This window comes from Babylonia areolata, chromosome 16 (assembly GCF_041734735.1).
Source record: "Babylonia areolata isolate BAREFJ2019XMU chromosome 16, ASM4173473v1, whole genome shotgun sequence".
Classification (NCBI taxonomy): Eukaryota; Metazoa; Mollusca; class Gastropoda; order Neogastropoda; family Buccinidae; genus Babylonia; species Babylonia areolata.
In genome coordinates, this window is record NC_134891.1 from 19106296 (window position 1) to 19118795 (window position 12500).

Consider the following 12500-nt stretch of genomic DNA (forward strand, 5'->3'; position numbering starts at 1 on the left):
ACCAAAACAAACTATTTTACTTTGTTCATTAAAAATGTTCTATTACTATTTATTCATTCATTTTATTCATTTTATTTTTTATATATGTTTATACATTCATACATTTTCTCATTGTTTTATCCATCTATTTATTAGTTCATACCTGAGAGAGAGAGGGAGAGAGAGAGAGAGAGAGAGACAGAGACAGAGAGACAGAGAGAGAGAGAGAGCCACAGAGAGAGAGAGAGAGAGAGAGAGAGAGAGAGAGAGAGAGAGCCAGAGACAGAGACACCATTTGGGGACGTGGGTTACGTTTTACTTCAATGTGAAGCATCCTCAGCAGTCAGGAAAGGTTAGAACCAGCTATTTATTCAGTAATCCATTTCTTTATATCTTCTTCTGTTTTGTATTCAATTTGTTGACTATTACGACTTTTGGACTGGATTAGAAAAAAAAAAGAAGAAAAAGCATTTTGTAATCTGAAGCTCCGTCCAGTCAGGAACAAACGATAACTTCTTCCAGGTGTGTCATTGTCCGCCTTTTTGCCACAGTGCGCACGTCATACAGTGAAGCACAAACACCGCATGTGCCGTTCACACCAGCCTGACCGCTCTCTGTGCAGACACGAGCAGTACCAGTGTCACCACCACCACCACCACCACAGCCCGCCAACACCAGACACACACACTGACCACACGATGTCCCCTGACTTCACTGTCGTTCACATGTCCGCCGAGGACAAGAGCGGACAACTCCCCAGTCTCAAGGACAAACTACGTCATCACTACCTGTTCGGGCAGACCAAGGCACGCAGTAAGCATGCTGCACGCGCCGCGTTCGTGCTGCAGGCTGTGACCCAGATCTACGTCACGTTGCACGTGCTGCTGCCCTTCGTGTTTGAGGACGTGCACCCCTGGGTCCTGTACTGCCTGCGGGTGTGGGCCTGTCACCTGTGTGTCATGTCTGTGGCCAACTGGGTCTGTGTCATCTGCTACAGGTCAGCCTTATCTCCCCTCCCCACCCCCTCTCCCATCCGCTCCACATCTGTCTCTCTACCCCCCACCCCCCCTCGACCCCCCCCCTGTCTCTCTCCATCTGTCTTTTTACACCTGTCTCTCCCATCTGTCTTTTTACACTTGTACAACTTCATCTGTCTTTTTACACCTGTCTCACTTCATATGTCTTTTTACACCTGTCCTTTCCTTCATCTGTCTTTTCTTCTTTTTTTTTAACCACCTGTCTCTTTTCATCTGTCTTTTTACACCTGTCTCTCCATCTGTCTTTTTTACACCTGTCCAACTTCATCTGTCTTTTTACACCTGTCTCTCTTCATCTGTCTTTTTACACCTGTCCTTTTCTTCATCTGTCTTTTTTTTTACCACCTGTCTTTTTTCATCTGTCTTTTTACACCTGTCTCTCCATCTGTCTTTTTCACACCTGACCAACTTCATCTGTCTTTTTACACCTTTTTACACCTGTCCAACTTCATCTGTCTTTTTACACCTTTTTACACCTGTCCAACTTCATCTGTCTTTTTACACCTGTCTCTCTTCATCTGTCTTTTTACACCTGTCCTTTTCTTCATCTGTCTTTTTTTTTTTACCACCTGTCTTTTTTCATCTGTCTTTTTACACCTGTCTCTCCATCTGTCCTTTTACACCTGTGCCTCTTCATCTGTCCTTTAACACCAGCTGTCTCTGTTCAGTTGTCTTTTTTTACATGTCTCTTTTCACGTCTTAATTTTTTTTAAACCAGTTTGTTCCTCTTTATCTGTCTTTTAACATCTGTCTCTTCATCTGTCTTTTTGCATCTGTCTCTTTACATCTGTCATTTTCATGTATAATTTCATCTGTTGTCTTGCATCTGACCCGTCTCTTTTTTTAGCTTGAGCGTCTTTTGTTTCTTTGCTGGTTTTATCTGTTATCTGTTCACCATGTCTGTGTCTGTCCTGTTATCTACACCATGTCTGTGTCTGTCCTGTTATCTGTACACCATGTCTGTCTGTCCTGTTATCTGTACGCCATGTCTGTGTCTGTATATCTGTCTGTCTGTCTGTCCTGTTATGTGCACACAATGTCTGTGTCTGTCTGTCCTGTTATCTGTACACCATGTCTGTGTCTGTCTGTCCTGTTATCTGTACACCATGTCTGTGTCTGTCTGTTCTGTTATCTGTACTCCATGTCTGTGTCTGTCTGTCCTGTTATCTGTACGCCATGTCTGTGTCTGTCTGTTCTGTTATCTGTACTCCATGTCTGTGTCTGTCCTGTTATCTGTACTCCATGTCTGTGTCTGTCTGTTCCTGTTATCTGTACACCATGTCTGTGTCTGTCCTGTTATCTGTACTCCATGTCTGTGTCTGTCCTGTTATCTGTACTCCATGTCTGTGTCTGTCTGTTCTGTTATCTGTTCACCATGTCTGTGTCTGTCTGTCCTGTTATCTGTACACAATGTCTGTGTCTGTCCTATTATCTGTACACCATGTCTGTGTCTGTCCTATTATCTGTACTCCATGTCTGTGTCTGTCTGTTCTGTTATCTGTACTCCATGTCTGTGTCTGTCCTGTTATATGTACACAATGTCCGTGTCTGTCTCTCCTGTTATCTGTACACCATGTCTGTGTCTGTCCTGTTATCTGTACTCCATGTCTGTGTCTGTCTGTTCTGTTATCTGTTCACCATGTCTGTGTCTGTCCTGTTATCTGTACTCCATGTCTGTGTCTGTCTGTTCTGTTATCTATACACCATGTCTGTGTCTGTCCTATTATCTGTACACAATGTCTGTGTCTGTCTGACCTGTTATCTGTACACCATGTCTGTGTCTGTCCTGTTATCTGTACACCATGTCTGTGTCTGTCCTGTTATCTGTACTCCATGTCTGTGTCTGTCTGTTCCTGTTATCTGTACTCTGTGTCTGTCTGTTCTGTTATCTGTACGCCATGTCCGTGTCTGTCTGTCCTGTTATCTGTACACAATGTCTGTGTCTGTCTGTTCTGTTATCTTTACACCATGTCTGTGTCTGTCTGTTCTGTTATCTGTACACCATGTCTGTGTCTGTCTGTTCTGTTATCTGTACACCATGTCTGTGTCTGTCTGTCCTGTTATCTGTACACCATGTCTGTGTCTGTCTGTCCTGTTATCTGTACACCATGTCTGTGTCTGTCTGTCCTGTTATCTGTACTCCATGTCTGTGTCTGTCTGTTCTGTTATATGTACACAATGTCCGTGTCTGTCTCTCCTGTTATCTGTACGCCATATGTGTGTCTGGTACAACTATATGTACACCATGTGTGTGTCTGTTCTGTTATCTGTACGCCATGTCTGTGTCTGTTCTGTTATCTGTACACCATGTCTGTGTCTGTCTGTCCTGTTATATGTACGCCATGTCTGTGTCTGTCTGTCCTGTTATATGTACGCCATGTCTGTGTCTGTCCTATTATATGTACACAATGTCTGTGCCTGTCTGTCCTGTTATATGTACGCCATGTCTGTGTCTGTCCTATTATATGTACACAATGTCTGTGCCTGTCTGTCCTGTTATATGTACGCCATGTCTATGTCTGTGTCTGTCCTGTTATCTGTACTCCATGTCTGTGTCTGTCTGTCCTGTTATCTGTACGCCATGTCTATGTCTGTGTCTGTCCTGTTATCTGTACTCCATGTCTGTGTCTGTCTGTCCTGTTATCTGTACTCCATGTCTGTGTCTGTCTGTCCGTCCTGTTATCTGTACATTATGTCTGTTGTACTTTTTCGTTTACCTTGCCTATGAAAGAGGAGTTTTAATTCAAGAAGAAAAAGAAGTAGTAGTACATGGTAGAAGAAGAAGAAAAGAGAAACAAGGCTTTCAAGACTCACTTGTGATACACACTTTATCCGGTAAAAAAAAAGCAATAAAATCATTAAAATGTTTTCTGTATTTAGTATTATAAAGCTTTTGGGGAATAAAGGGCATATTGGCAGGTTCAAACCAAGCATATTCGGGTCCAGAGTAAATAGACTAGCTCACAGCGCAAAAGCGTGCGTACAAAAGGAGTTCAAATATTGATATTTAAACTTGTGTGTTTTTTTGCGTCATGAATAATCGACGATGGTAATCGAGGTGATAACGCCGTTTAGATCATGTTATTTTGGTGTATCTCGATTATTTAAGACATGTTTCACAGTCAAGGAGACGTTGCCATCGCCTCTGGCACACCGCAACATGTCGCCGTTTTCTCCAGATCTGCAGAAATTAATAATTTTGTGTTCGACAGGCATATGGAAACTACAACCGGGTGCATTCAGTTTCTCTTCATGTTCATTCTAGTTAATTCAGTATCCACTTTAACTCTCTCCATACGAACGGCGAAAGAGACGACGTTAACAGCGTTTCACCCCAATTAGCATCATCACAATATTGCAAGCGGAAGGCTCTTATACTGAAGAGGTGAATGTTGACAAAGAATACAACAATTCTGACGACGGAAGCTAAAGGTTGGGTCATTCAGACACCCACTGGACATCCGAGGGGTCTGTGTAGAGGAGAAGAGAGGACTGGCCGTACTGAGTGAGTTAAAACATGTAGTAAACACGTCGATGGTGTAGTTAGTGTCAAAATATGTGTTTTACCCAGCATTGAGTATATACTCATCAAAAGCCAGCTCTGCTGAACAGGACGCCTCCATTGTATACAAGAGAGAGGGTGAGAAAGCGCTTGTGCAGTGCAGGAAAGATTCTTGCCAGTACAATCTTGAACAGACTCACAACCCACATAGCAGACTCCATCGTCATTGAATCACAGTGCGGGTTTCGTGTAGGCAGGGGTACAACCAGCACGGTGTTTGCTGTTCGCCAGCTACAGGAGAAGTGTCGTGAGGAGAATCAGGAGCTGTACATCGTGATTGTTGATCTCATTAAGGCCTTCAACACTGTTAATTGGACTGGCTTGTGGAAGATCCTTCACAAGTCTGATTGCCCAGAAAAGTTCATCTCACTTATTGGTTCATTCCGTGATGGCATGCAGACAAGGGTGCAAGAAAACGGAGATACCTCTCATCAATTTCCAGTGAAAAACGGAGTGAAGCAGGGATGCGTTTTAGCCCCCGTTCTCTTTTTCTTTCTGTTTGCTGCAATACTGATTGATACATTCCGGGACTGTGACAAAGGGGTATACATACAGTTTTGTTCAGATGACAAACCCTTAAACTTCGACGACTTCAGGCCAAGACTAAAATATTTGAGGCCCTTCTGAGAGAGTTCCTCATTGCTGATGACTGTGCACTGGCTGTGTACTCCCAAGAGCCTGTCAACACTTTGGTCTTACAATCAGTCACGGAAAGACCGAGGCCATGTTCCAGCCTTCACTATCTGGAGCTGCCAGTGCTCCACCTCTACCTGTCGTCACCAACAACACAGAGATAAAAACTGGACAAGTTCTGCTACTTGGGCAACACTGTAAGCAGCAACGAATCTCTGGATGCAAAAGTGATGTTGCGCATCTTAAAGGCCAGCTCCGCCTTTGGCAGACTTTCAAAGGGTGTGTGGCAAGACCATGGCATTACATTGTACACAGAGGTCATGGTGTACTGTGGTTCTGAGTACTCTCCTCTACTGTTGTGAGACTTGGACCACGTACCGCCCACACATCCAGCAACACGAACAGTTCCATCAACGATGCTTGCGCAAGATCTTCAGCATCAAATGGCAAGACAGAAAGTTCAACCTATAGATCCTGAAGAAGTGTGGCCTACCCAGTACTGAGTGTATACTCATCAAAAGCCAGCTCCGATGGACAGGACACGTTCGTATGGAGAACAGCAGAATTCTAAAGATGTTGCTCTGTGGACAACTGAAGGAAGGCCTCTCAAGAGATACGAAGACACATTGAAAGTCAACCTCAGAAGCTGCAACATCGACACTGCTTCCTGAGATGATGTCGCCCTTGACAACAACAGTGAAGCAACAGTGTATCCTGCAGGGCTCAAAGACATTCGAGCGCAACAGAGCAGCCGCCATGCAGGAAAAGGGGAATCAGAGAAAACAGGCGTCCATCCTTGTTGGACTCCATTCCATGCAGCGTCTGTGGACGACCTTGTTTGTGCCTCAGTAATTCGTCTTCATTCCCACATTTCGACCCACATCAGCAGAAGACCTGCGTACATACTTAACCGTTGGACATGCCGGGAGAGAATCCAGATGTTTGTGTCCAAAAATTGTACTTCTTTTAATTGCGAACAAGAAAAAAACGATGCTGTCTTCAAACCCAAACATCAGTTGTAATTTTCTGGGTCAGGACCCTCAACTAAATAAACGTTCATGATCCGGAAATACAGCTCAGTCCGGAAGACTTAAAACCTATTATTGGTATAACCATGAAGTTTTTTTTTTTTCCCCCGCAATGTTTAGTCCAAATCTGGTAAATGCAGACAAACTATCTATTTCTAGAGAAAATGAGAATGTGTACGTTTATCACACACACACACACACACACACACACACACACACACACACACACACACACACACCACAACCGGGAACAACGGGTTTTTAACACACTCACATTGTCCACACAACCGAGTCACCCAGCGTGCAGACAGGACGGTGTTTGACGTGTTTGAATTGCTGACAGCAATGAGTACAGGCCGTCCAGAGACCGGCCGGACATCAACCTCCACGTGCTCCATCACCCGGAACGGTTTGAGGGCAGGCTGGACCCCCGCCCCCGCCCACACCCACACCCCCACGCCAACGGCCACGCGGCGGTGGACGTGACGGAGAAGGGGGGACTACCGTGGACGTTCTGCCAGCAGTGCGACATGAGTGTCCCGCCACGTGCCCACCACTGCAAGTTCTGCAGGCGCTGCATGCTGAGGAGGGACCACCACTGCCACCTGGTGGGCTGCTGCATCGGCCACTGGAACCAGCGGTTCTTCGTGGTGCTGGCGGCCTACGGGATGGTGGTGGGCTACGTGGGGGCCTTCCTCACCCTCACCTACCTCAGACACCACCACCCTCCGCACCTGACGGCCTGGACCTACTTCTTCCCCGTATCGTTCTATCAGGTGTGTGTGTGTGTGTGTGTGTGTGTGTGTGTGTGTGTGTGTGTGTGTGCGTGTGTGTGTGTGTGTGTGCGTGTGTGTGTGTGCGTGTGTGTGTGCGTGTGTGCGTGTGTGTGTGTGTGTGTGTGTGTGTGTGTGCGTGTGTGTGTGTGTGTGTGTGTGTGTGTGTGTGTGTGTGTGTGTGTGTGTGTGTGTGTGTGTGTGTGTGTGTGTGTGTGTGCGTGTGTGTGTGTGTGTGTGTATGTGAATGATTGTCACGTTTATTTGTCGTTAAACTTTTCAAGGGATTTATAATGATTGAAACTGACGAAACTTATCAATGCAATAGATTTACACAATTTCTGCAAAACTCATGAAAGAAAACAAATATCGATGAGAACTTCCAAAAACATTTATACAAATGAGGCCGGGAAAACTGTGTCTGCCCTTTTTTTCAATTGAAATATCTTTACTTCCTTAAAAAGAAAAAAGATGCATGTTATTAAGCGATTTGGGGGAAAAAAAATCAAGAGAAATCGCCAGGGGGTCATTTTTGGAGCACAACTAGAATGGCTGCACCCAATGTCCCGAAAGAAGGTGTGATTTCGAGGCCAGTAGTACTGTCAAAAGTATTCCCCATGGATTTTTTTTTTTTTTTTTTTTTGCTGTCGTTAGATTCACTCCCCTTATGTTCGTGTGCAGTTGAATCTGGCACTGGCCTTGAATAACTGTTGGAGTGTTGCACAAAATAACGCTGGATGTAACTTGACAGTTTAATTTTGACAGGAACCACTACAATGAATGAATGAATGTGTGTGTGTGTGTGTGTGTGTGTGTGTGTGTGTGTGTGTGTGTGTGTGTGTGTGTGTGTGTGTGTGTGTGTGTCTGTGTGTGTGTGTGTGTGTGTGTGTGTGTCTGTGTGTGTGTGTGTGTGTGTGTGTGCGTGCGTGTGTGTGTCTCTGTGTGTGTGTGTGCGTGTGTGTGTGTGTCTGTGTGCGTGTGTGTGTGCGTGTGTGTGTGTGTGTGTGTGTCTGTCTGTCTGTTTGTCTGTGTGTCTGTGTGTGTCTGTGTGTATGTCTGTGTGTGTGTGTGTGTCTGTGTGTATGTCTGTGTGTGTGTGTGTCTGTCTGTATGTCTGTGTGTGTGTCTGTGTTTGTGTTTGCAGTGGGTGATGGATGATATAGGAGGCTTGCACATGCTGCTGATTTACCACGCCTACATGCTCTGCCTCTTTGGGCCTGTGTCTAATATCTACTTCCTCAGTCAGATGAGGTAACCGGTTTGTCATCATCATCACCATCACCATCATCATCACCATCATCATCATCACCACCATAACCATCGTCATCACCACCACCACCATCACCATCATCACCATCAACACCATCATCATCACTACCATCGTCATCATCACCACCATAACCATCGTCATCACCACCATCACCATCACCATCATCATCATCACCACCATCATCATCATCAGCATCACCCCAGTTATCATAATCATCGCCTCCTCTACCACCATCACCATCATCACCACCATCACCATCATCACTACTATCATCAACATCAACACTATCATCATCATCACCATCATCATCATCATCACTACCATCATCATCATCACCACCATCACCATCATCACTACCATCACCATCATCACTACCATCATCACCATCACCACCATCACCATCATCACTACCATCATCATCATCACCACCATCATCACCATCACCACCATCACCATCATCACTACCATCATCATGATCACCACCATCATCATCAGCAGCATCACCCCAGTTATCATAATCATCGCCTCCTCTACCACCACCACCACCATCATCTTCATCACCTTCTCTCCACCATCGTCACCATCATCGTCATTACAATCGTCTGGTGACACAGGCAGAGGTCACACTCCGGGCCAGCCTAGTACACTTACAAAAACAAGAGAGGCAAGGCCTTCAAGACTCACTTGTGATAAATTAAGTCCCCTCGCATTAATTACAGAGTAATTTCCCTTTTTTACTATCTGCACCAAAACATTTGCAAAATAAATAAAAATTCCATGCTTAGCAAAAGAAGTTCCTGTTTGAACAAAAAATGATAATAATGACTGCTCTTGTTGTTGGGTCGAATATCAGATCAAAGTGCCAAGTTTAGAGAATACAAAAAATATAAATATAACAGTAAATGCAGTTTGCATATAATTAGGCTTCTTTTTTTGTGTGTGTGTCCATCCCAGAGGTGCAATATTGTTTTAAACAAGATGACTGGAAAGAACTGAATGTTTCCTATTTTTATGCCTAATTTGGTAGTCAACTGACAAAGTATTTGCAGAGAAAATGTCAATGTTAAAGTTTACCGCGGACACACAGACACACACACAGACAACCGAACACCCGGTTAAAACATAGACTCACTTTGTTTACACAAGTGAGTCAAAAAAGGAAGAGGTCTCCAGATCCTCACTGGCTCGAATGAAGCACGTGAGAAGGGGTGGGGTGTGGGGGTGGGGGTGCAAACAAAACCAACTCACACAAACAACAAAGTAGCAGTGAAGTTTAAGATAGTATTTAGTATTTATCTTTATCCTCCTCCCCTCCCCCCGCCACCCCCCCCCCGCCCCCTCCGAACCTTGCAAACCCATTAGCACCATCTGTGTCACTGGTTCAAAACCACTATCTTCAGACACCCAACACATCACAGTCACTTAAACGACGTTTCACCTTGCCTGCGCACCACGTTCACACACACACACACACACACACACACACACACACACACACTAATATCTCTGATGGGTAGAGATTGCAGGGCATGAAAACAGGGACTTGATAAGCCTTTGCCCGATGTTAATCATTTGTCAATGCACTAATTTTCGCAATACCCTGAGAATTTCGTTAACCCTTTCTCTCCTTTCTGCACAGTGAGTCAGAGAGAGAGGAAGAAAGAAAGAAGGGAGCGAGAGACAGAGAGAGGAGGAGGAGGAGGAGAAGAACAGAGAGAGAGAGAGAGAGAGGCAGGCAGACACACAGACAGACAGACAGAGGCTGGCAGGCAGACAGATACAAACAGACCGACAGACACAGACTACAGTCCCCGGTGTGACTTTCCCACCTCACCAGCATCATCGCCCAAGGCAAGACGCTGACAGACAGACAGAGATACACACACACACACACACACACACACACACACTGACTACAGTCCCCGGCAACATTTGCACATCTAATCATCTTACTTACAGCTAAAATGACTTTTTTTGTGCCTCCTTTGAGCATATTACAAAAATTAAAAACCGATTTTGGAGACAAAAGGAACATATCTATTTCGTAACTGATCATAAATGGGACATTCCATTACACACACACACACACACACACACACACAGAGAGAGAGAGAGAGAGTGAGAGTGAGAGAGAGAGAATGAATGAATGAATGAATGAATCTTTATTTTCCAACGGTGAAGATATTAGCACTTTGGCCGACTTACACATCTGCCGTTGTTCTAAGAGACACACAAACATGTAAACATATAAATGTAGTTATACTGAATACTTAATACATGTATAATGTACGAGTATAACACAACGTCAAACTGAGAGACACAACATCGCTCACATCTGTACGGAACGGAAGCGAGTAACACACACACGCACACACACACACACACACACACACACACACACACACACACAAAGTCATTTTAGCTGTAAGTAAGAGAGAGAGAGACTACAGTCCCCGATGTGACTTTCTCCCCCACCAGCATCATCGCCCAAGGCAAGACGCTGCATGAGGTGGCCAAGGGCAAGCCGTACAAAGTGACCAGCAGCGTGCAGGACAACGTGCGGCTGGTCTTCGGGGACTACTGGCTCCTCAACTTCCTGCTGCCCGCGCAGATCCTCTTCAAGCAGCCATCCGATGGGCTGCACTACCCGGGGGTCAAGGTCGTTCCGCACCCTGACCCCAGCCATCTGCCGGAGAAACGGGCTGTGGACTAGAACACACACACACACACACACACACACACACACACACACTTGGACACTACTGTCACATGAATATGCAAACGTCATCTCTTTCTCTCCCTCACGTACACACACACACACACACACACACACACACACACACACACACAGCGAGCGAGTTCAAAAGGAACAAATTTCCTTGTTTATTGTAATTTATTGAGTAATTTCTTAATAAATGATAATGTACACACATTCAAGTGTGTGTGTGTGTGTGTGTGTGTGTGTGTGTGTGTGTGTGTGTGTGTGTGTTGTAGTCTTACTCTGTTTATGAATGTTCTGGGGCACCGACCGTCACACCTGTGACTCCTTGATCATTTCCACCAGCCCTGCACCCCGTACCATCCTCAACGTCCAGTGTAGTGACATCGTCACACCATCAGCCCCGCACCCCGCACCATCCTCAACGTCCAGTGTAGTGACATCGTCACACCATCAGCCCTGCACGCCCCCCCCCCCTCCCCCGCACCATCCTCAACGTCCAGTGTAGTGACATCGTCACACCACGAGCCCTGACCCCCGCCCCCCCCCCCCCCCCCCCCCCCCCCCCCCCCCCATTCCCCCCCTCTCCCGCACCATCCTCAACGTCCTGTGTAGTGACGTCGTCACACCATCAGCCCTGCACGCCCCCCCCCCCCCCCCCCCCCCCCCCTCCCCGCACCATCCTTAACGTCCAGTGTAGTGACATCGTCACACCACGACCCCTGCCCCCCGTACCATCCTCTACGTGCAGTGGAGTGACGTCGTCACACCATCAGCCCTACCCCCGTACCATCCTCAACGTCCAGTATAGTGACATCGTCACACACACTGAAGTCCTCGAACAATCACAACCCGACGGATCAAGAAATAAGACATATCCACCGAGACTTGACCGAGGGACCTGCGAACATTCACACATGCAAAGACACCACTTGAACTCAAGACACCCCTTCACTGATAGTACGTTTTGCTATAACCTAAGCTGAGAAAATTTTCAGAAAAACAAGAAAACACGCCAATGATTTTAATTTGTTTATATGTCAAAAAGTACTGAAGATAAGTGCATAGAAGTATAAATCAAATGAAAGGAAAACGAACCAAGATTTAATTTTTAACACTCACAGGTTCAAATAATGAGTCAATCTGACACAAAAATTCCATAAAATGCAATAAAAAAAAGGGGGGGTAGGGGCTGTCATTCCATCATGTAGGTGCTATAACATCGACCTGTTTATGAACCAGTCTTTCTTGTGACTGTTGTGATCATCCACACACACTGTCTAAAGCTGAGCAACAGTGTCCATGTCCATAAGACTCCAACACAGTCCACACAACCCCCCTCCAACCCCCACACCCCCAACACACACACACACTGAAACTGGTTCATGGTATGGCACGCCCCCTTTATTTTCTCTTTCTCATACAAAACAAAATGACAACACACACACACACACACACACACACACACACACACACACACACACACACACTTCTACAAG

The 12500-nt window shown here is 45.6% G+C and overlaps 1 protein-coding gene across 1 annotated transcript in view; it reads left to right on the plus strand.

Annotated features, from left to right (window-relative positions):
• The window catches only part of LOC143290900 (putative palmitoyltransferase ZDHHC24), a 14120-nt gene extending 2977 nt beyond the window's left edge, over positions 1-11143 (plus strand). Inside the window, exons 2-5 of the mRNA XM_076600456.1 lie at positions 602-976; positions 6583-7015; positions 8157-8263; positions 10761-11143. Of these exons, the coding sequence (XP_076456571.1) occupies positions 678-976; positions 6583-7015; positions 8157-8263; positions 10761-10995 (1074 nt within the window). The 5' untranslated portion in view covers positions 602-677 and the 3' untranslated portion in view covers positions 10996-11143. The remainder of the gene's footprint in view (positions 1-601; positions 977-6582; positions 7016-8156; positions 8264-10760) is intronic.
• Positions 11144-12500: the final 1357 nt, after the last annotated feature.